This window comes from Cryptotermes secundus, unplaced genomic scaffold (assembly GCF_002891405.2).
Source record: "Cryptotermes secundus unplaced genomic scaffold, Csec_1.0 scaffold143, whole genome shotgun sequence".
Taxonomy (NCBI): Eukaryota; Metazoa; Arthropoda; class Insecta; order Blattodea; family Kalotermitidae; genus Cryptotermes; species Cryptotermes secundus.
This window is the reverse complement of record NW_019741301.1, coordinates 580847-606347: the sequence shown is the minus strand read 5'-3', so window position 1 is coordinate 606347 and position 25501 is coordinate 580847. Positions and strand designations below refer to the sequence as shown.

Genomic DNA, 25501 nt, shown 5'->3' with positions numbered 1-25501 from the left:
CCACACGGATCAACTGACTGATCCAAGTCCAAGTCACATTGCGACTGACGGTTAGTCAGTCTGTCTCTCTCGGTGTCGAGCCCCGGCTGGGGCTCAAGACTAGATTTTTTTTCTTATATGAAAGATACTGTCCTGTCCATTTGGGGCTCCCTCTCTGACGAGAGGATGGGTCTGTCATTTATCATAGCCCGTATTAGTAAGTCCATTGTCAGTATTTACATATATTTACAAATTTAATCCTAATTCCTATTTCTATGTACAATATACGATGGGGTACCCAAAAGAAACCGAACTAACTTTTTTGTGGGAAGAACTTTTGTAGTACCGCGTTTTGCCGCTATGATCGCATAGAGCTAATATTCCTGAGTCGATAAGTCGACTACCGTTGCTTCAGAAGGTAAGGACTAGTTTCGGCAGAGTTTATAGTGACAACTGTTTTGTGTGATCGTCGTTTTTGCAATGGCTGATTTTCGTGAACAGCGTGCGGCGGTGAAATTCTGCTTTTTGCTCGGGAAAAGTGGAACAGAAACTCTNAGCTCAGCGGCCAGATTTGTGGCAGTCGGGTGACTGGTTTTTCCATCATGACAATGCCCCTGCTCACACAGCCCTGTCTGTACGACAATTCTTGACCAAAAATTGTATGACCCTTGTTCCTCACCCTCCATACTCGCCCGCCCTTGCCCCGTGCGACTTTTTTTTTTTGTTTCCTCGAATGAAAAGAGACGTGAAAGGAAAAAACGACAGAGGCGCTGTCAAGTATTACAAAAGATGAATTTAGACAATGTTTTGAAAAATGGAATAAAAGACTAGACAAGAGTATTAGTGTAAGTGGAGAGTACTTTGAAGGGGATTGAAGGTTTGTGCTTAAAATTTGAATAAATAAGAAAAAAAAATAAGTTCGGTTTCTTTTGGCTACCCCCTCGTATACAAGGCCTCTGTCAATCCATGCTCAGTACAGCAGATTATGCCCTATTTCGAGTAGTATTCTCTACCACGGCAGTCTAGTAACTTGAACGGTCGTATGCCTGACCGAACAGACTGATCTCGTCGAAGCTGGACTCTTATAACGTCCGTTCGGGCTGAATAGAGTGCACCATGTAGGAGGCTTTGGTTTCCCCTCGCTGTTATGCAACGAACGTGGGAACCCGTTTCCGCTGAAGTATATCGTCTGTTGTAACTGTGGAAACTCAGCTGTTAGATTTCTAGCCGTTGTATAGCAATGGATGCGTTCCAACTGTAGCGTTGTAGCGGGAACGTCGCTCGTTGCCTATGAAACCAACCCTGATCTCCTCACCATTCTGGCTTTCGGGCGGCACTGCAAATTATGTTTTCCACGATCAGTCGGTAGTAATACGACGTTTTTTTCTTAAGTATACAGGTTGCTTTGCTAACCGGGATGGGGAACGCACTTTGAAAGTTATAAATTACACGACCGCTGTTACACTACGAACATAATGTGTTTCAATGTTCTGATAGATGATACATGCAATTATATAGCTACTAAGAATGCCCCTCAAAATACATTTTTAACTAAAAGCACGACGGAAGATAACATCGAATGCAATTGGACACTAACGACAATGGTATGGCCACAGAAATAATACAAGCTTCAGGTAGAAGAGTACGATTCCTGTTTCCCATAAAACCATTATCGCTAATAGCCTAATGGAGGATTGTATATAATACAAATTAATGACACATGTTCAAGGGGAGAATCCAAACCCCAGGTATGTCTCTCATGTTGGTAGACTCGTCATAGCTAAAGTTGAACTATTTTAAGCTGTGGCAGTACGGTTACATGATAGATAAGATTGCGACTGCTTTTTTATTTTGTCGTAAGAATGCCATGCCACGAGCCTATCGATGCGTTGTACTCTTCTGCAGTTTCCGCACTGTCAAACGACAATTACAACACAAGATTTTACAAACTTGCGCAACATGGACATCATCACATGATGTTGAGGGTCGTCCCAAACGCAGCTCACCATGTCCTGAAATCGTTTAAACCATTCATAACAACGTGTACGGCTCACGCATTGATCTTCATAAACGTTTTTCCTCATTCCATGAGTCTCCATAAAGTTTTCCCTAGTTTGAAGGAAAATTTAATGTGGATACGCTGCTTATGAATATCAGCCATCTCGAATATCGCAAGACACACTCTACACGCACGTGAACAAATAGCTCTAGGGCGATGACTAATCAGAGCAGGATGACGTGGCAAAAGGATGATAACTAGGAAGCACACCGCTAGGCAGCAAAACTTACCCGATATTGCTAAGATGTCGAACTGGCGCGCTATTTCAGAAATTTCAAAACTTTTTGAACAGACAACGTACACGCACGCAACAACAGAACGGAGTCATGCAACCCGTTTCTAAGCAACGGATTAGTAAACACGAATACAACAATAGGGATATTGTTGGAAACGTTTTATATTCGGTTCGCTGAAAGTAGTTATAAAGATGGTTTTGGTTGAGAATCATCGGCAATTGTAAACAACAGAACCGTCACCAAATCAGAGGGAGCGCCCCGCATGAACAAACTCGCAATTGTCTGACTAATAAAAATCTGGTCGTAAGCCCCAGATGGGTGTTCTATTCCGAGACAGACTGACTGACCGACGGTCACTAGTGACATAAATTGGACTTGATTTTAACTCAGAGGATCGGCAATTGAATTCCGGGATTCCACGTGAGCAGTTAGTCGAGAGTTGCGCACTGTAAGAAAAGCTGAGAAGATAGCGCTATGAGTTAAATTGGCAGTTCACTTGAGTTCAGTTGAGAGTTCAGATGTGAAGCGTTAACCAGCGAGCAACGGCGTGACCACGGAAGCTTCAAAATCTCCATTGTTAAGATTCGTTACCAGGAGACGTCTGATGAAAACATTACAGAGGAAAGGCCGTTATTGAGAGCTGTTACCTAGCAACGACTATTGAAGATTGAGAAGACGTAACGTGTGCTAGTGATTAGTAGTGTGGAATTACTTGTAGTTCCGAGAGGTGTATATAAGTGGTCAATAAATCCATTCGCCAATCCATACCCCGTCTATAGTCACCCGCCCAAATAAGTGACACTACGAAGTTTGTCACTACGTAATTTTGGTAATTTGAAGTTAAAGATAAAGCGTTTAATAATCACCGACGACTCATTCACATCTGATATCAATGTTAGAAAGGCGTAGAACTCCACATATTCCTCTGGATGATCAATGAGTTTACTTCTGCATTTGCAGTTTATTTAACGACGCTCAGTAATTTACACTGTTTAGCGTCGAATGATTATATGGCGCTGAAAAATGATTTAGAACGGACGTTGAAGGAAGAAGTCGTATGTAATTTCATGCATTACTTGCTTACTCATGGAGCTGAACCCTTCTTGAGGAGCCGCCAGTTCTGCAGCTACTCAAGAATTTCCCAGCATTTTATGGAACCCGAAGGTTCATTACCGTGTTCACAAGAGCGCTCCACTGGTCCCTATCCTCAGCCAGAACAATCCAATCCATACCATACCATACCATACCATCTTATCTCTCTAAGATCCATTTTAATATTGTTCAGCCACCTACGCCTTGGTCTTCCCAGTGGTCTCCTTCCTTCGGGTTTTCCCACCAATATCCATATTCACGCCTTTTCTCCTCCATTCGTGCTACATGCCTTGCCTACCTCATCCTCCTTGACTTGATCATTCTAATTCTACTTGGAGAAGAGTACAAGTTATGAAGCTCATCATTATGCAGTTTCCTCCAACCTCGTGTCACTTCATCTCTCTTCGGTCCAAATATTCTCCTCAACACCCTGTTCTCAAACACCGTCAGTCTATGTTCCTCCCTTTCAGAGACCAAGTTCCACACCCATACAGAACCACAGGCAAAATTATAGTTTTGAATAAATTTAATGCAATATCCGTGACGAAAATCACTGAAATCTCTCAGGTTAGTCACTGTTCCGGCTGAGATATGGAACGGATTGAATAACTTGCTGGAAACGTGGGGATTGCAAGTAGGAGTAATACTGAGGCGTGTTATGTCGTTCTTCCCCTAGTAATGTTATCAGTTAAGTATGCATGTGTGTTGCTTGCGAGAGGTGAACGAGAATGCTCGAATGGAATTACTAGAGCAGACTGCATGCAGACACCCTCTTGTGGCAAGTACAGACATGATTAGGTCATACAGCCGTGGCATAATACATGGTTCAAACAAATTCAGAATCTCATAAAATAAACACACCTTTTTTTCATCTTGCTTTTTAAAGCTTTTAGTTAATTTAATATGTCAGGTATATTTACCTTGATATTTAATTGAGAATCTTCTCTGTGGTCTAGTGGTCAAAGTTCCTGGCCACAGATCCAGAGGTCCCGGGTTCGGTTCCCGGCGCTACCAGATTTTCTCAGAAGTAGTGGGTCTGGAACGGGGTCTACTCTGCCTCGTGAGGATATCTAAGGAGCGGCTCCGGTCTAACGGCCGTGGGGATTCGTTGCGCTGACCACGTGACATCCTCTATCCGCTAAAGTTGGTAGTAACTTCTCTCACAAGCGGCGGTCGCTAGGTCGGTATAGTTCGCTTCCGGACTAAAGCCACGGAGTTTGTTTTGTTTGTTGTTTTGATCAGCCTAGTTACGAACGCTTTTGAAAATTATATTCTATTGCATATATGAATTCTAATGCCAATAATACTTTACCCGTTTGAATATTTTATCTGAATATATTAAAATCATTATGATATGGCGTAAGATTTTGGTATCTTTGTCCGCTGAGAGGGCTTCACGGTCTCGTTACAGGTAGTACTAATTTTGCCGGTAGATAGATCTTATAACATTAGTCTCTCTGTCGTACCATCGTCATTAGTGAATAATGTACATGAACAAAAACTTTTTGGGACCGATATTTCGTATTTTTATAGTTGAATGTTACGAAGATATGACTCGATTGTGAGCATGAGAATGGCATAGGATACTTACATTTAAACCTGGGTTTCCCGTTTATATATTAGTAATGCATGAGTGTAATTAATTTCCTTAACATCATCCAGTAATGTTGACTTTCAGTTGTTGTAGTTAAGTATGATACAATCCGGATTCATTAAAATACAGTCAGATGAAAGGTATTCATATAAATTCTATTTTATGTCTCTGGGTTTGAAATTCTCACAGTGGCGTTTATGAAGACCTTTATCTTCGGGGATTTTTTTATTGCTAGTGGGGTGGACATAATTCCCTTGTACTGCGGCCATTTCTGTCCTATTGTACCAGCCCCAGATGATAGGTGAGGGTGATTGTGGAGCAATTTGTGGAATGAAGATTGGCATGGGAAACCGAAGTACTCGGAGAAAACCTGCACCTGCGCCACTTTGTCCACCACAAATCCCACTTGACCAGACCCAGGATCGAACCCTGGCCGCCACTGTGGGAAGAAAGCGACTAACCGCTTGAGCTATGGCGCGGCCATCTTCGGGCATATTACCCATTGTGTCCCGATAGAAGCTCGTCGACGTTTCGATAGAAGTAATGTCTCTGTTTTCATTGTCGTATCTTAAGACAAGCAAGTAATATGTTGTATTTGAAAACTGAGATAGAACATTCTCTGGAGAGGCTGATGTACTTCAAACGGACTACACGGCGTCTGATCGCAGAATATGATACTGTTCACGGTCACTTCTTTGAGAACCTCAAATTGAACATATCCTGACGTATATACACATTCCTAGGCAACGATTAGGTAAACCCATTCCCGCGAAAGCAAACGCACTCAACAACATGACGTCCATTGTTTGGCAACGGAGCCGTAAACACACCTCCCTAACAATACATATGTTTTCTACGTGGCCCGTGCAAAGTGGTTATAAAAAAGTGTTTAGTAGTCGAATCAGTAGTGAAGTGTCTGAAGCTGAGAGAGATCAGTTGAAGAAGAGTTTATTTGAGATAGTTGTTATCGAGAACTGGGTCGAGTTCTGGAGATGGCAGTCGAAGGCGATTGAGAAGAAATGGCAAGAAATTAATTAGACTGTGGAAAAAAAATACTTCATATATACTAAAGTTACAGTAGGACTGTGGTAAATCCGTTACCAGGATACGGCTAGTGAAGACCGAGAACCCTCGTGCGTGTGTAACGGTGAACTCTAATGTGTACAGATCACTGACAGAGCTGTAACTGTCCGCACTTCCGAGTGCTCTGTATAAGGTGTAAAATCCAATCATACAATACAGAACCCCGTCTAATGTCACTAATACATGTGACAATACTTATTTCTCCTGAAGAAATCATGAAACATCTCCTGTGAGATTTACGCCCGATTACAGATCTCGTCTAACTTTATACTGGAGAACACGCAAGCTAATAAATCACACAATATAAATAAGCTCTGTTTAAGTCCCCTGGCAGTCAGGACACCGCGATAAGATATAATGAATATGAGCGAGTTATTTAGAGTTCCTGAAATCGCACAGAACGAGACACCAATAAATAGCATCGCTCTATCATTTCGAGATTTGATGTAGATTCGAAGTTTTACAGAGACAAACATTCCTAATAATTTACGTAGCTCTTACCTGTCCCATGTTAAGAATACGCAATTCTTCATAAGTTAACAGCATTGCGAAGTTTAAAGGTACGATGGAATTAGCTAGGTGCAGTACAAGAGAAACGGACGATCAGTGCCTAACATGTTTTGAAATTGTCTCAGTAGCCTTAACAGAAAGTAAAGCATGGAAGTGGAAGAAATCTATGTTAACGTTTCCGACACTGCACAACGTGAAGATAACGAATATAGGTCAAAACATTCAGCTAATTTTAAAATAACAGATATCACAAAGTTTTGTTTGGTGGTTTTAAAAATGCGACGTACAAATTTTATTTATAGCTTAACATAAAAACACAACAGAATGAAAAAATTAAACATTATACTCTATCCGCTTTGGGAACGAGAGTACGTCATCGTCAGTTAGTGACGTAGGCCGTTACATCATCATTAAAATGTTCACAATGAAGGAATATGAGAGTACAGTACGCGGTTTCCCTTCCCAGGGGACAGTAGTCCTCATATTCGTAGTCCGTCCATTTGTTGTCAAGATATTGTCATGTTAGTACGTATCAACCTCCATTGCTTTAGTCTGCAAGCGAACTATACCGACCGAGCGACCGCCGCTTGTCGACGAAGTCAGTGCCAAATTCAGCGGATAGAGGGTTTCGCGTGGTCAGCGCAACGAATCCCCACTGCTGTTTATTTTGGTTTTCTAGACCGGAGCCGCTACTTTTCCATTCAAGTAGCGCCTCAGTTATCCTCACGAGGCTGAGTGCACCCCGTTTCAGACCAATCTCAGAAAATCTGGAAAAGCCGGGAATCGAGCCCAGAACCTCTGGATCTTTAGATAGGAACTCTGACCATTAGACCACAGAGGCGGTCTGTTAGTACGTATCGGTTCAGCAATACCCGTAGGTAAAGATCAGGTCGAACTTATGATTTTCCTCCAAATTGGCCGACAGCACAAAATAACTGGAGGTTGAAACCAACGAGGCCTGCAAGAAGAGAGACAGAGAGAGAAAATGGCAGGAGAAATAGTGGGATACATTCTATTTTACGAGGGAAACAAAATAAATTGTGACTTAAAGCAGTAATTCGATCCTGATGATGGAGGTAGTTTCCCTCCAGAGCTTTCGTGCTTTTACCGGTATACAAGGCGTCATATCCCAGAAGATTTCAGGCGTCATAATCAGTGCTGTGAAAATATCAAATCCAATACAGATTAATGTGGCAAGCAGTAGCGTTGTTGGTTGAGGCACTATGCTACAAACCCGAAGGTTGCGGGTTGCATTCCCGATGAGGGCTTCACATTTTTCAAATTGATCTAATACTTCCAGCCGCACTATGGCCCTGGTTTCTACTCAGCCTCTAACAGAAATGAGCACCGGGGATCTTCCTGTGTGTAAAGGGCGGTTCGGCGCATAAGGCTGACAATCTCACCGCCATCTGTGAGCCGATTTTCCAGAAAATGTGGAAGCTTCGACGTCTCACAACCTTATAGGCCTCCACGGTATGTTACAAGGATAGCTTTACCTTTAAATAGGTTTGAGAAAAACTGGCCAAGAAGATGTCTGACACGCACAGAGATGATGTAAACAGGAACCTGGGGAAAACTGCTTAATGAGGAGCTCCGTAACTGGTGCTTCTCGCAAACTAGCCTCCAAACCAATGAGAACGAGATGGACAGATCTTGTAGCGCGAATGGGAGGGAATGAAAATTCATATAAAATTTCGGTATGAAATCCTGAAGGAAAGAAACCACTTGGAAGACATAAGGGTAGATAAGAGGAGGTTAATATATTATCTTAAAGAAAAAAGACTGGAGGGTGTGGACTGGATTCAGTTGATCCATGATAGGCAATACAACGACCCCTGTGATCACGGAACTTAACTTTCGAATTCTATGAAATGCAGGAAATTTCTCGACCAAATAATCAAATAGCAGTTGAGAATGTACTCTGTGTTTAGGAGTTCAGTTTGGTTGGTTTGTTTGCTTCCACTATGCAGCCTTATTACATCTGTCATGTTTTCCCACATGGGTAACTCAGTGTCAAACAGAAGTCTGAAGGTTTGTGGTCTGGAATATTACGACGACAAGGGGAATCACAAAATTCCTTCGAAACGTCGGTGATCTTCTATGGACATAACATCCCAGAATACAGAATCCCTCGTAATCATCTTCGCATTGGCTTCAGTTTCAGCAAAGCAACAATTTGTTCACCATAAATCGCTCACAGGATAATCCCGTCAGATGGCTCTCAGATCCAGTGAGTTGGCTCGAACTCTCTCAGGTGAATTCCGGGATAAAGAGTTACACGGCTCGGTGCTTGCTGTCCAAAGCAACTAAAGCAGAATGTAAGCGAGGCTAACTTGACTTGAGTACAAGCTTTGCACTGACAATATAATCTCCAGTGAAGCAACAGGGACGTGAAGAGGTAACTTACAGTCATTTCCCATGGCAATCTCTTTCATAAATAATCTCAATGGAGCTGAGTCTTTTGGAGAAGCTGGTTAGCTCGTATATTGAAGAAATGTCGTGCACTTTAACCAGACGATTAATTAATGTAGGATTTCAGGTATTCACACCGGTGGTTATGAAGAATTCAATCTTCTAGGATATAACACCGTGTAGCCCCTTGAAAGTCAGCTGACGTTTCGGAGCTCTGCTGGTTACTTGCTTCATGCTTATTTTTTCCGTAGGTTATTCTTCAACCCTGAAGATGGAGGTGACATGTTCTTTCGAAACATTAGCGTGTCCACAAAACAGTGCAACTGAAAGGAGTTCGTGTGCTAACCCTAAACAAATGTGGCACCTAGTCAAGAAGAAAAACCATCATCTCATTAAAGTGAAGACCCCATTTCCAAGCAAATAAATTGTTTTTGAGCGAACATAAATTAGGTCATTGGTGCCTGGGGGACCCTAAAATAAGAATGACTGTGCTGGCGAGGGCCAATAGCAAATTACTAGACTGGATCGGAGTTATATTCCGGAGGTAAAAGTAAAAGGTAAAGTTGTCCCTGTGCTTAAGTAATTTAGCACAACACTATGAAGTCTTGGGGGGAGTGGACGTATAAACCACATTTTCTTTACCTCGGGAATAACTTGAGTGGCCAGCTTCACGCCCCGGCCGCTTTACCCCGGGAAAGAGCCCCCGGTACCCATAGGATAGGAATTTGGGTGGACTCCAGAGCCGATCTGGACGAGGTGGAGAAGACAAAATTTTTTATCCTACCGGGACTCAAACTAAGACACCTCGGTCGTGTAGCCCTTAGCCAGTCGCTTTACCAACTGAGCTATATATTCCGGAGGTGACGGATCGAATTCCGGCTATTCTGATTGAGGTCTTTTTGTGGTTTTCACCAGTTTCTTCAGACAAATTCCAGGGTAGTACTTCGATTAAACTACAATCGCTTCCTTACAGATCTTTCCAAAGCACTGTAATCTTATTGTGGAAGCGTCGATAATTCCCACCTCCAAAAAAAAAAGGAAATAAACAACCACTGTATTCTCTAGAGTCCCAGTTGAATTCAGTCCAAACTTTCAGAGTCCTTTGTTCTATGAGCGATAATACTACTGCTCCCCAGTGTACGTTTAGAGCTCCCAGTTGGCCTCTTCGCTCCAGGCTTCATAACTAAAATTGTGTGCGCATTTATAACCAATTCTACGCGTCCTACAATCTCCGCTCTTCTCACACGCTTTAGTTCTTGTATGCTAATAATATGTGACGAACATTAAAAATTATCAGTTTTCTTATTGAGTATTCTCGAACCATCCACATTTCCAAATATCCTAGTCATTTTCTTCAGAAATGCTCTCAGTCTTGTAGAATATTTCTTGATAAACTAATTATCGCCCAAAGGGTCTAGAAATTTCCAGCCTTCAATGAAACCTGAAGATTTGTTACCGTGTTCACAACAGCACGCAACTGAACAGCATTAAGAGCCAGATGAAGCCAGTCCACAACTTCAAATCCTGTTTATTTAAGATCAATTGTCATGCAGTCCTCTGTTATATGCCAAGGTTTCTAAGACATTCCCTTCAGGCAAAAACATAAAAGTAATGCTATCCTTGTAACAGGCCATGGAGGCCCATAGGGCTGTGAGACGTCGAGGCTCACACATTTCCCAGATAATCGGATCACAGATGGCGGTAAGGTTGTCAGCCTTACGCGCCTTCCGTCCTGTACCCCCCAGGAAGATTCCTGGTAGTCATTTCTGTTAGAGGTTAAGTCGACCACAGGGCATTAGTGCGGCTGGAAGGATTAGGTGAATTGAAAAATCGGATGATCTCATTGGGAATCGAACCCGTGACCCTCCGCCCTGTAGCATAGTGCCTTAACCAATTACTCTACTGTGTGCCCCTTCCCTTCAGGCATTCCAGCAAAATTCTGTATGCATTTGTTGTCTCCTCAATTAGTCCTACAACAGATCTAGTTGACATCTTCCTTCCAGGTTTCACAGCTAAAATTTGATATATATTTAATGCATCCTCTATGCCTTTTACAAATTTTGAGAATCTTATTCGCCTTAACTTTATCATAATAATAATAAACGCGATTTATTTTACCATCTTTTTAGTTCCTCTCCGGTTAGGTCCAAATATCCTCCTCGGAATTTTGTTCTAAACACCCCCTATTCCACAGGTAAGAAGTCTGCAGCCGCTCTGCCTGTCAAGAAATCCCCATCGTTTTACTGGACTCGAGCACTCTTTGCCGTGTTCACAAAACTGCACCACTGAACTCCATCCCGAGTCAAATGAACCCAGTCGACAATTTGGATTCCAATTCCTTTTATGATCAACTGTTAATATTATCCACTTACATGTTTTGACGTGTATATCCATTGCTAGGCAAAGACTCGGTAAACATTCCCGTGGGATCCAATGCCCGCAACACTAGGACAACCATTGATAGGCAACGTCAGTATAACACACCTCCTTAACAATAGAGGCTGTGTTTTCTGCATGGTCCGTGCAAAATGGTTAGAAAAAACTGTTCAGCAGAACAGAGTGGATTGAAGAGTCGGGTTTCGAGACTCCAGCCTGCAGGATATGAGCTTGGGAGCAAAGGAACTGAGCCGAGTCAACAATAATGGCAAGAAAGGAATTAGGATTTGAAGTTACAGTGAGACTGTGATAAATCCGTTGCCAGGATACGACTAGTTATGACTGAGAATCCTAGTGCGATTGTAGCGGTGAACTGTAAAATGTGTAAATTAGCGATAGCCCTGTATTGCCTGAAGTCCCGAGTTATGAATATATAAGGTGCAATAAATCCAATCATGCAATCCAAAAACCCGTCTTTTATGTCACGCACAACTTCCTACACTTGGCAATATCCATGGTATTCAAGTGACCTGTCCCTTTAAGGTTTTAAGGTTTTCCAAGTAAAATCTTGCCTAAATTTACCATATCCCCCTTACCTAGGATTAGTAGGTATGAATAGCTGTGCAGAAAACATACCAAAACGTTCACGCCCCTGAAAACTTAAAATCCAAGGCATTTGCCACATTTTGCTCTAGAGGGCAGGCACTTCAGCAAGGAAATAAAACGCAAATAAAAGCTGGTTGCATAGTAAACAGAGAGTCCTTTGGGTCCTATGTTACTATGCAGTAGACCGTCATACCATATTTTTCATTTACAGTAGAAAGTGGAATGAAAGAATATGTGAGCTGGCATTGAATTAACTCTAAGGGAAGCGAAAGGGAGTACAAGCTCGTGTTTAACGTTCAATTTCACTTCCCCAGTCTGCACAACCACCAGACTCATGTATGTTTCATGTGAGCGCCAGAGTCTTGTAATAGCTTCAAGTGTTTCAGCTTGGCTGATCACGCAAAATTGGAATTGGGTTTCCGAGTTGAGTACTGAAACCTCTTCTGAAGGTAACTGAATACAGAATGAAAACGGAAATTTCTCTCTGTGTTTAATTGGTTAAACAATATGCCATGAGGTTGTGTGTGGGAATGGAGGCGTAGCTCCATCGTTCTTGGCCTTGCCTTGTCAGATTCACGCCTCGGCTGCTTTATCCCTGGGAAAGGAATTCTAATACGGACTAAGTAGGAGGCTGGCTGAACCTCAGAGCCCATATGGACATTATCGAGAAGAGAAAAATTACTTGCCTCTGCTGGAAATCGAACCCATAACGTCCAGCCTCTAGCCTGTCGCTATACCGACTCAGAATGTACATTAGCGGAAATTTTATTTACTCGTAAGTAAATAGTTTAGAATCGGATAATTCAGTAAACATAAATCTTAACGTTTAAATATTACCTGTACTACCTCATAGTCCTCGGTGAGTCCTGGAGCCATCTTGGGTTTCCCCAAGACAGAAAGAATAATTTTCTAATCCCCATAAAGCTTCTATCTCTTTAAGGCTTCCGCGTGTCAAGTTTTCATCGCGACTGTCTACATATTCCTGAGACAAATCTCATTCCATCTTTATTTGGTCACATCTTCGCTCCGGCTTCATCGAGGTCTGTCCCTTTTCGGGTTCCATGCTCGACTCCTTTCCAATATCTCGCTTAGTAACCGGTGACTTTTTAATCGACCATCACGTTCAAAGTAAATTAGGAACTTTACACCTATCCGATTTTTATATTATTTAAACTTCCCTAATTACCTCAGTCAACCGAGATTAATGGCCGTGGGAATCCGTTGCGCTGACCACGCGACACCCTCTATCCGCGAAAGTTAGCACTAACTTCGCCGACAAGTGGCGGTCGCTCTGTCGGTATAGTTCGCCTGTGGACTAAAGGCCACGGAGGAAGGAATTACCTGAGTCCAAACTTATCTCCAAGTATTCTCAGAATATATATCGTACATAAACCAATTTATATAATTAAAATTATCCCTGCAACTGGCAATGAAGGGTAGTAGGGTTGTGAGACATCGAGGCTTCCATATTTTCTATACACTCGACTCACAGATGGCGGTGGGGTTCTCAGTGTACGCAACGGCAGCCGTTAACCCCAGGAAGATTAACGATTTTGTTACTCATTTCTGTTAGAGGCTGAGTCGATCCCAGGGCCATTGTGCTGTTGTAGGATTAGGTCAATTGAAAAATCCAATGTCATCAGGAATCAAACCCGCGACTTTCCGGCTTATAGCATAGTGCCTCACTAATAACTTCCTTTGCACAACCTTGATTCATACTGAATATTTATGCAAATGTGATATCTATGAATAATTATATTTTATGGGATGTAACCCCAAGTAGTCCCTTGATATAGACCGCCTCTGTGGTCTAGTGGTCAGTGTTCCTGGGTCCCGGGTTCGATTCCCAATGCTGACACATTTTCTGAGAAGTAGTGGGTCTGGAACGGGGTCCGCTCAGCCTCGTGAGGATAAATGATGATCCATTTCTAGAAAATAGTTGCTCAGGTCTAGAAATCCGAAATTAACGGTCGTGATTACTCATTGCGCTGACCACGTAACACCCTCTATCCGCTAAAGTTGGGACTAACCTCGCCTACAAGCGGCGGTCGCTCGGTCGGTATAGTTCGCTTGCGGACTAAGGGCCACGGAGTTTGTTTTATTTTAGTCCGTTGAAAGTGGACCCATTCAACGAACTACAGGGGGTAGTGTACAAGAGGATAGATCTCATCAGGGTTTATGTGACTTTCAGTCAATGTTCCTACTGCGTTATTACGAAGAATCAACGGCTACACAATTTCCAACCAAGGTTTCAATGGATAATTACGATAAACTATAACTGACATGGTCCAAATGGTTTCTGTGCCGGACTAACACGTTTAGCTTTCTATGTTACATTGGAACAGACTGTACTCGTACATCATCACTGGAGTTTCACAACATGTTGACATGCCTACTGACATGTCCGCCTGATAATGTAATACACGCAACCCAACTGTCCTTTACATGGAAAAACAGTTAACAACAAAGAGACGTATATAACATTTACCTATACTGCAATGTTACCGAGGAAATTGTATTTTGTGAAATGTAATTATGCATAAAACTACACGCATGAGTTCCTTTCAGTAGCAGGGTAAAGAACGTAACATACAGCTTCCAAAATGGCACACAAAATTACACTAATTATGTATAGTTTCGGCGACAGCCTCTGTGGTCTAGTGGTCAGAGTTCCTGGTTACAGATCCAGAGTTCCCGAGTTCGATTCCCGGCGCTACCAGATTTTCTGAGAAGCAGTGAGTCTGGAACGGAGTCCACTCAGCCTCTAGAGGATAAATGAGGAGCCATTTCAAGGAAATAGCTGCTCCGGTCTAGAAAGCCGAAATTAACGGTCGTGGTTATTCATTGCGCTGACCACGTGACAACCTCTATCGACTAAAGTTGGCACTAACCTCGCCTACAAGCGGCGATCGCGCGGTCGGTATAGTTTGCTTGAGGACTACAGGTCACAGAGTTTTACGTATAATTTCGGATATGCTCCTATAACATTTCATGTTTCTCGATTATAAAACCGTTTAAAATATGGAAATACTGAAATGTGGAAATAGCTCGAAGCGAAATGAGTGACACTCCATGAATTGTATCATTATCATTGCCGGAATCATTAACTGAAATAATGACTATTTTCTGACATTAATATCCAAATAAAAACCAAACGCGAGGCACCAGTCTTTTCTTTTTCACTATAACGAGCGACTGTATTGGCTGAAAATACGTTTAACAACACAGCTCGCATCTTCACATTCACTAAACGTAAATTTTTACAGTATACATTTGGCACCACTGTATGCTCTCCTTTTCTTTATTCCCTTTCCCTCGTTTATCTCCTTCCAAGCATCAGTACTTGGGACCGCTACACGGCTCAGCCGCCAATTTCAAGGAAAAACTGTACCGTACTAACAACGGGTAGGAAGAAAGCCGTCTTCTGGGATATGGCACCGTGTAGATATCTAACCGACGTTTCGGAGGATTGTATTGCCTCCATTTTCAAGGTATATACATATATATTTATTTCTTTGTACGAGGCCTCTGTCAATCCAGGTTCAGTACAGCAGGTTATGCCCAATCGAAATCTGCTTTATAACCACTCTGCACGGACCACGCAGAAAATGCAGTATTTATATTGTTGGGAAGGCGTGTTTACAGCACCGTTGCATAACAACGGAAGTTACTCGATTGTTTGTCAGATATTGGTTGCCGCGGAAATGTGTTTAACGAGCCGTTGCCTAGTAACGAACATTACAAAAATTACTGGATTTTCGGGCTCTTTCCATCGTCCGGTATTCTAAAAACTAGAAAACAACGTTTCGGAAACTGGATCTGTTTCTGTCCTCAGGTGAGAGGGCAAGACAACCACTTTGTTGGGTCCTTTAGAAAGAGCTAACCTCAATTACGGGACTACCCCTGTCAGATTCACTGCAGCTATTTAATCACCTGAGACCAGGTTATGTTGAAAGGATATAACAAGAAAATATGCAATAAAATTGAGGTAAAGCAAGCATATTCTTGGAATCAGGAAAGAAAGAGAGGTAGAACTTTATGCTATGAACCTAGCCAACAACCTTAAGTCCACGAATACCGATAACATAGAATTAAATGGAGAATTAGTGAAAACATAAACTGCCTACGATGTTTTCATCTCGGATAGTACATGACAGGGACGTTAATCAAGGGTAAAGCTTTTGACCGTCGCTTTGCCTTAGCGTGCCTTACATTTCATGCGTTCTCCACATACCGTATCAGTGTAATTAGTTGAGGCTTTTTACCTTTAACCTCAAATGTTCAGTTCGGACCTCATTGAAGACTCTCGTTTCTAGAGACAATCACGGGAGTAATTGTGTATCCAAACCAGAGAAGACTGACAGTGGTAGGACCCTTGGACACACGAACAGCTTCAAGCTGTACTTTGCCAGTGCAACACCAGGGGTGGGCAAACATTTTGCCTGGCAAGCCTTATCCCATTTGCTATATGCATTCCTCTTCTCCCCCATTGGTGCTACAACCCCTGTCCCGCTGAAGAGAATATAAATTCAAATAAATTGGAATTAAATGTAAAAGTGAAGGTTACGGACAAAGAAGTGTACCCTGATTACGGAGACAGCAGGTTTCTCCGAAACATTGATACGAATTTATAAAACTACAACGCTTCATAACCCAGAAGACTCATGTTTTCATAACTATGGTCGTGAGAGCATAAATTCTCGCAGAAAAAGAATGATCCAGAATAATGTATTGTGGGTCACACGACGAGGCGTTGCTATGGAACATAATCCATCAACTGACATTCGAATGCTTGTTGAGTAGCACAAGAGATGCATTGAGAGCTGTATGTAGACATGCATGAAAAATCATTCTATTGGATATGTCAATGGAGAAAGAAATGAGTGGTACAGAAAATGTGATCAAGTTAACAAATATTATGTACAGGAAACCCGCAGTTTGAGAGGAACAAGAACACACTCTATCTCACTCCTGTGAATCGTGCATTGCCCTACAACTGCACACACGCTCGTGGATAAATGAAAACACTCGGCTTTTCAGCCGAACAGAAATAATTGACTATGAAACGCCTAAAGCCGAACATGCACTCCAAAATCCCAGCAGTATTCAACTCTTCAAACTACATTTTCTACACGGAATTTCTGTTCTTCAGAATGGACAAGCTGTGGAGTAGTTGATTGAAGCACTGCGCTGCGAGCTAGAAAGTAGCGGGTTCGATTCCTGAGTATGTCATTGAATTGTTTTCAGTTCACCTAATCCTCCCGGCAGGATTTTGAATACGGAGTATTCCACAGCAAATATTAAATTTGAAGAAAGACTCTCTCTGAATAAAAGGTAAACCTATCCCTAACAGGCCGTGGAGGCCCATAGGGTTGTGAGACGTCGAGCTCCCACATTTTCTTTAGACAGTCTGGTTATAGATGTCGGTAAATAGGGTCATACATTCCATCCGAATTATAGGATTATTAAAGGGTTAATCAAAGGGGAAGCACAATAGATCGGTGATAGTCGCGGTGCAACGGCCAAAGTGCTATAGTCCACCCTTACGCATGCATGCATCCATACATATATACATTAATACACGTACATACACCCATACGAGTACATACATATAGGTACGTACATACACATGTACATAAACACATACATACATACATACATACATACATTACATTAATACAGACACACATACATACCTACACATACATACATACATACCTACACATACATACATACATACATACATAGGTACGTACATACACAGGTACATACACACGTACATACCTACGTACATACACACATACATACCTACGTACATACACATACATACATACATACATACATACATACATAGGTACGTACATACACAGGTACATACACACGTACATACCTACGTACATACACAGGTACATACACACATACCTACGTACATACACATACATACATACATAGGTACGTACATATGTAAATACATACATGCACACATACACACATACATACACAGGTACATACATACATACACACATAGCTACGTACATACATACACATATATACATACATAGGTACGTACATATGTAAATACATACATGCACACATACACACATACATACACAGGTACATACATACATACACACATAGCTACGTACATACATACACATATATACATACATAGGTACGTACATATGTAAATACATACATGCACACATACACACATACATACACAGGTACATACATACATACACACATAGCTACGTACATACATACACATATATACATACATAGGTACGTACATATGTAAATACATACATGCACACATACACACATACGTGCATACTGCACAACTGCACTCCATAGCTGACGACCCAGTAGGGGAAAGGGGCGGTTTATAATCTAACTCGTTAGACTGCAGCTGATGCGCACGAATCTCCCGTAAATTTCGTGATTAAATCATCAAATTGACCACAAATGGAATTCATTCATTAACTAATATCCGCATAATCTCCACTGCGTTCCAGATACATCTGCAAACTATTTTAGAACAAAACTTTTTAGTTTATCCCAGGGATAACGAATATTTACTCTCAAATTAATGTCATAATCTATTCTGTGGAGGACTACTATTATTTCCCCAAATGCATTGAATAACTGTTTCGTAGATACAGATACACGAGTGTTGATTCAGCTTGTGAAAATTTGTGCCGAAGAATTTGAAATGGTGTCCAGTAAGGTTAGGAAAATAAACTGTCGTGGCGTATTGTGAGGTGCTGTCCTTGCATTTGCCAGACGGTTTGGGAACTTTAGGAAAAAATTTGGCTGGGATAAGTAGCCTGTGAGACATAACTGAAGCTCAGTATTGAAGTACAGATTCTGTCTACAGATAATCTGTGGGATAGGGCTGTGACCACTATGGTCGTCACCATGTTGGTTAGTTGATAACGTACAAACTTTCATTCAATGTATAAGTATCGAGATATGAATTAGTGTACGAGTGACTGTGAGTGGCCGGGTACCTCCCCACTTATATAACAAACTCACTATATTGTATAACTAACGAACACCGTATATGAAAGTCTTTGTCAGAAGCTAGCAGTCGCTCAGCTAGTCAAGAAGTTCTCATCCTTTCATGGGACCCGTTATAGCATTTGTGTTTAGAAATACACGTACAATTCTTTCCCCCAATAGCTCTTCCAGCCCATTCAGGGCCTTGGCCTCTTATTGAGTTCCGTAATAACTTTTTCACAGACTACAGGACTCTTTGGACGAGTGGTCAACCCGTCGCAAGGCCTCTACCTAAACACAGAATAAACGCATACACACACCAAACATCCATGACTTAAGTGGGATTGGAACTCACGATCCCAGAGACCGAGCGAGAGAAAACAGTTCACGCATTAGACCGCGCGGCTACCGTGACCGGCGCACGTATAATAAAATACGCATTAAAGAGGAACTAATTTGATTTCTCTGGTTTCCAGGACGCTAAGTGCCTCTGCATTTTAACTGTGTATTCTCAAGGCGCGTTCACATTACTCGTGCTCGTGCTCGTGCTCGTGTGATTCGCTATGCTCGCGAGAAATGTGGACGATATGACAAGTCACGAGACAAGCAAATTTTAAATTTTTAATTTAAAAACTATAGCCAATAAATTAAAATACGACTACAGCCTATACACACTACGAGTAAATATACGGATCCTCACGCGCCGAAGCCTGGCGAGCAACTGAAGTAGTGTGGACGAAGATTTACGAGCACAAGTAAAAGCCAGACGAGCACAAGCCTGGCGAGCACGAGCACGAGTACTGTGGACGCGCCTTTAGAGAGGCCGGTCACGGTAGCCAAGCGGTCTAGGGCATTTACTGTCTTCGCTCGCTCGGAAGCCGGGATCCTGGGTCCGAATCCCACTCAGGATATGGATGTTTAGTGTTTGTGTGTGTTTTTCCTGTGTTTCTGTATAAGTAGAAATCTTGCGACGAGCTGATCACCCGCGGAAATGTAATATATGATTACATAATGTTACAGAACAAGGTGCCTGTATTTTGTTATTGGGCTTGTAACAAGATATTTTTGTAAGGAACATGTCAGCATTCATGTCACAACTTAATATGTAAACCAACTGAAAATTCCTTTGTATATTAAAGTTACAGCTCAGAATGCTCATCATTTGTTACATAAGATTTCATAAAGTTTACTTTCCCTGCTTTCTCCCGCTCTCCTTTCCCGTTCTAACTGCTTTCGATTAATATTTAGAGGCCGATATTTAACTCCATCTCATACGAATAACGCGCTAAATAGCAAATTGTGGCATGTTATACTTCACATATCCACACCAAAATATTGTTACATATCTTAGTGACTTTAGACGCGGGTTTGGATTGGCGAATCGATTTACTGGATATTCACCAGTCTTAACTATAAATAATTATAACACTTTCAAGATTACTGTAATTATAATATATATATGAAGTATTTTATATCTCCTTTAACTAGTCATTAAGTAACAGATCTAAACAATGACTATTCCTCTACAAAGCTTTCCCTATCCGTTTCTTGGCAACGGATTTTAACACAAACTAAAACTGTCACTCTCATGATATCACTGCAGTACAGCACACATAAGATCTTCACACGTTAAGCCCTCACTGGCCGACTTCTAATTGTTCTATCACTTCGAACTTCCCGCGGCTATGTCCTACGGGCAACTGACTCACAACTGCCCTGTACTAACTTGCTCCTGAATTCACTTCTCTTATAAACACTCTGCGCGGACCACACGAAAAACAGAGTCTCTATTATTGATGACGTCACCGCGTTGCAGAGCACGGTCCGATATACGGAAATGTGTTTACCGATCCGTTGCCTAGAAATGGATTGCGTAACCCCGTTATTCTGTTGTTGCGTGTGTGTACTACTTAGCAACGGCTGTTTCTGTGGCTCAGCAGTCCTTGATTAGAGTAAATAGGCCACAATATTATTAATATTAATAGAATAGTACAAAACACTGCGCGCTCGTTCGTGACGTAATACGTAACACGTTCATCCTACGTGTTAACGCTCGAGAAATCGTTGCTATGGTAACCCGAAATTGCGTAATTACACCGAAACTTATTTTATAAATAGATATTCATATGTGAACGTTTCATGTGTTCAGACTGTCCGTGATCAGCACGCTGGTGCTAAGCAACGTGTCCGACCTGTCACAACTTGCCAACACAGAGACTCGCATCATCCTTTTGTATTCTACACGGGAGGAGGCGAGGGAAATCCTGGCAGAGGCCACCAGGCTCAAGCTCACAGGTCAGTGCTTTCAGGAGACGTACACAAACAAACTTGTTCATGTGCATCCATGTCAGATTATGTGAAAATATAACTACGCATACAAATTACGTATAGTTGTACGTTTTTTAGTTGGTTATTTAACGATGCTATCAATACAGAAGCTATCCAGCGTCGAATTATAGGATGTTTTGTGAATATAGTGCAGTTATTTAATGAGAAATATATGTATTGACCATTTCATCCGTTTTATTATATGGAAAAAACAAACTTCCTGATAAAGGAGGCACATTTGGTCCCTGCGCAATTAATTTTGCAAAAGATTCACCTATTATCTTTACCTTATGGAGCCAGTATAGCGAATGGCCACGGACTGTAAGACCGATGGGTCGGAGTTCGAGTTCCTGTAGGATCAAGTGCATTCTCTTCTCCACGTCGTCCAGACCAGCTCTGGGGTCCACCCAACCTCCTGTCCAATAGTGTATATATATAACGTCAATAATTCCTTTTCAAGAATTACGCTAAAATAGAGATATTTTAGCCTGTTATGAATTCTATTTTTTAGAAAATGTTCGTATTAATTGTATTTATTGTATGTATCATATAGAATATATGCTGATAAAATTGTAATTATACGTGTCCTTATATATTCCACAATTTATATACTGAAATTAATATTGCCTGCATAGAAACCATTTTGCCGAAGTCGCCCTCACAACAAAATACGTTAGGCAAAAGTAATTTATCTTCTGATGTATATATATAACGCCGTGTAGTCCGTTAGAAGTCAACCGACATTTCGGAAGAACATGTCTCCTCCAGTTTCAATATTGAACCTGGTAGCAAGCAGAGTCTGCAGCAAGCTCGTTTCTTATTTGGCCTAGTTTTCGAACCTGATAATGGAAGCGACATATTCCTCAGAAACGTCGGTTAAATTTCAACCGGCTACACGGCGATACATCCAACAATATAACCACCAATGCGAGAACCTCAATTCCTGTAAGGTTGGGCAGGCCAGGATTGAAACAAAGTTACATAAAAGAGCAAGTATTGTCTGAGTAATTTTCTTAAGCAAACTTGTGGCTGAAAATGTTCAATAAGATTTCCTAAATGGCGATTTTGGTTGTCATTTCATGTTGAAAATATCATCTACTTAATTTCTAATGATGACGTAACAATTTACGTCATTATCTGATGATTACGCAACATCAAAGACATTCTGTGCACCTGTAACCTACACTGAACTTTTTGTTTTGCAGGCACTAGTTATCTATGGCTAGCCACTCAGAGTGTCGTTAGCAATACAATGGAAGCACCCAGAGAATTTCCTGTTGGCATGCTAGGTAAGTGACAGTTGTTATGATTTTTAATTTCCGATCAGGAAATTCATCCAATTGTAAAACGTATTCATGTCCAGTCCATACAGATATAACTATCACAGACCTCATAAGCCCTATACAGATGTGTACTCACAATTAAAATTTCACAGTGGAAACGAACAAAACACAAAAAAAAATGTTATGGTCATCTATCACAGTTGGAATATACGCCACCCTTCGCGATTTTAACGTGAAGCAAATACAGATTCTTTTGAATTAGTCACAATGGTGCTTGAGAAATGTGGCTAGGCTACACAATAGCCCCTCTACATGACATAACCAGAGCACAGTCTTCCGTCATATAGTCCAGTAAGAGTTCACAGACGTTTCGGGACGAAATACCTCCTCCATCTTCAGCGTGAAAAAGTAAACGAAGCAAACAATCATAAAAGAGCAAACAGAAAACAGAAAGACCTCTGATCGGTGCTTGATTTTTGCGGGTTGATTTACACTTCGGTCCTGAAGATGGAAATACTATGTTCTTCCGAAACGTCGATTGACTTCTCCCGAAGTATATGGCGTCATTTTCCAGAAGATAGCATTCTTCATAATCGGAGCTGTGAGAAGCTCAAATCCAACAAAAGATACCCGATGAATTTTCCCTTCACTAGAGTGTTCGCAGAAATATTATTTTTAACTAACTCCCTGGAGTGTAAACTTTCTCGAGAAACCAAAATTCAAACACGTAGCTAAGTAATTATCCGCCTGCTCTGAGCCCGAAGGTTCAATATCTTGTTCACAAGAACAGCGCGTTGGTCCGTATCCGGGGCCAGTTGAATCCATTCTAAGCATTCATGTTCTATATCTCGAAGGTATTGTATACCCATTGCTAGACAACGACTTTGTAAACATATTCCCTCGAAGCGTACGCGTGCAATAGAAGGACGTCCATTGCTAGGTAACGGACCAGTAAAAATTCCTTCTTAACAAAGGCTGTTTTTTGTGTGGTCCCTTCCGAGGGGTTATAAAGGACATAGAAGACGAGACAGTGGGGAGGCGGGGTCGAATACCTCCACCATGACCCTACGAGTCGTAGGAGGCGACGAAATACCAAGGGGCTCGGACCCGAGAAAGTCTGCACTGGCAAGGACCAGCAACATACACAAAAGAGAGACACGTCCTCTCGTCAGAGAGGGCGCCCCACAAAAGCAAGACCGTAACTGTCAAACAGTAATAAATATCTGGTGGAGTCGACACCAAGACTTACTGACGGACTTTGACTGAATATACACGTAGATCAGAAGTCGAGAGTCGAGTCTTCGGAATTGGCAGTTGCAGTATAATGGCAAGAAGGGAAATTAGGCGGTGCAAAGGAGATTTCATGCGTGAAGTGATAATGAGACTTATAAATCCGTTGCCAGGATACGACTAGTGAAGACTGAGAATCCTAGTACGTGTGCAACGGTGAACTGTAAAGTGTGTAGACTAGCGATAGCGCTGTATTGCCTGTAGTCCCGAGTCATGAATGCATAAGGTGCAATAAATCGAATCATCCAATCCAAACCCCGTCTTGTAAGTCACCCCTACACGTGACAGTATTCTTTGATATTACCCTCTCACCCTCGTCTGTCTGCCAAGAAGTCTCTTTGTCTTCAGGATTTCCTATCAAGAATGTATGTAAGATTTGAGGTTGTCAGGGCGGTGATTATGAAGAGTTCTATTTGATAGGATATGACGTCATGTAGTCCGTTGAAAGTCAATATACGTTTCGCAGAATCATGTTGTCCCATCTTCAAGGCCAACGCTAGTTACATTCTTCTTGTATCCTACTGGCTCGCTCTGTTCTGTGAAAGAGCCAATGGGAACTGTCGAGTTATTTACTGTTAGACTTGAAAGGATTCTGACGATGGTGTATACTGTACTCCTTTTGGCTTGTTTTGGACTTAATCCATCATCTGGTATGTAAAAGACAAAAGGCCACGACGTTTTGGAGACTGGATCTGTCTCCGTCTTCAGGTGGGTAGGGAAGAATAAACCTACGCTGTTGGGCTGTAAGAAGATAAACATAATAATCTCAGTGAGCTGAAGACTGCGACAAAGGAACTAACCAACTCTCATCGCCACGACTAACCACCAATCAGAGGCCGCGCCGTAGCTCAAGACGTTAGTCGCTGGCTTCTCGGGTTCGATCCCAGGTCTAGTCAAGTGGGATTTGTGGTGGACAAAGTGGCGCTGGGGCAGGTTTTCTCCGGGTACTTCGGTTTCCCCTGCCAATCTTCATTCCACCAATTGCTCCACAATCACCCTCGCCTATCATCTGGGGCTGGTACAACAGGCCAGAAGTGGCCGCAGTACAAGGGACTCAGTCCCACCCCACTAGCAATAAAAAAAAACACCACTCAGTGTCATAGGCTAGTAATTTCTGGAGTACGAGTAGTTGAGAGACTCCTAACCTGTCAAGAGGGCCTTGATCCCAAGTAATGTGTTAATAATTATAATTCAATTCTTTATTATTTATTTGCCGAGTCAACAGCCACAAGGCCACAGACACAGCAGAGTGTAGGTACAAGTAATTACATTATGGACAAACACAACTTAAATTAAAATACAAATTACAGGCAAACACTGGAGGAAACAACACACTAACACAGAAAAGTAAACAAATAATAATAATTTCATTAAAACAAATCTAAGTTACTACTGAGAATTTAGAAATGCAAAGTATAAATCTTTAGAAAGAATAATAATACTTCACTTCAGTTCTACTTGATGTACGTGCAAACTTGTAATTCAATTCAATTCTTTATTATATAAGTTCCGAGTCTAATAATAATAACAGAGAAATACTATATTAAGAGAATTTTTTAAATAGCTTCCGGCGCTAACAACTTGTGTGTACTAGAGAGATGACCGATAGTCATTTCACTAGTAGTAGTAGTAGTAGTAGTAGTAGTAGTAGTAG

At 41.6% G+C, this 25501-nt stretch overlaps 1 protein-coding gene across 6 annotated transcripts in view; it reads left to right on the top strand.

Moving 5' to 3' along the window:
• The window catches only part of LOC111872686 (glutamate receptor ionotropic, NMDA 2B), a 309458-nt gene that overhangs the window by 149407 nt on the left and 134550 nt on the right, over positions 1–25501 (top strand). For all 6 annotated transcript variants that reach the window (XM_023866807.2, XM_033754788.1, XM_033754785.1 and 3 more), the window contains exons 5-6: positions 21096–21241; positions 22480–22563. In XM_023866807.2, coding sequence (XP_023722575.1) covers positions 21096–21241; positions 22480–22563 — 230 coding nt within the window. The remainder of the gene's footprint in view (positions 1–21095; positions 21242–22479; positions 22564–25501) is intronic.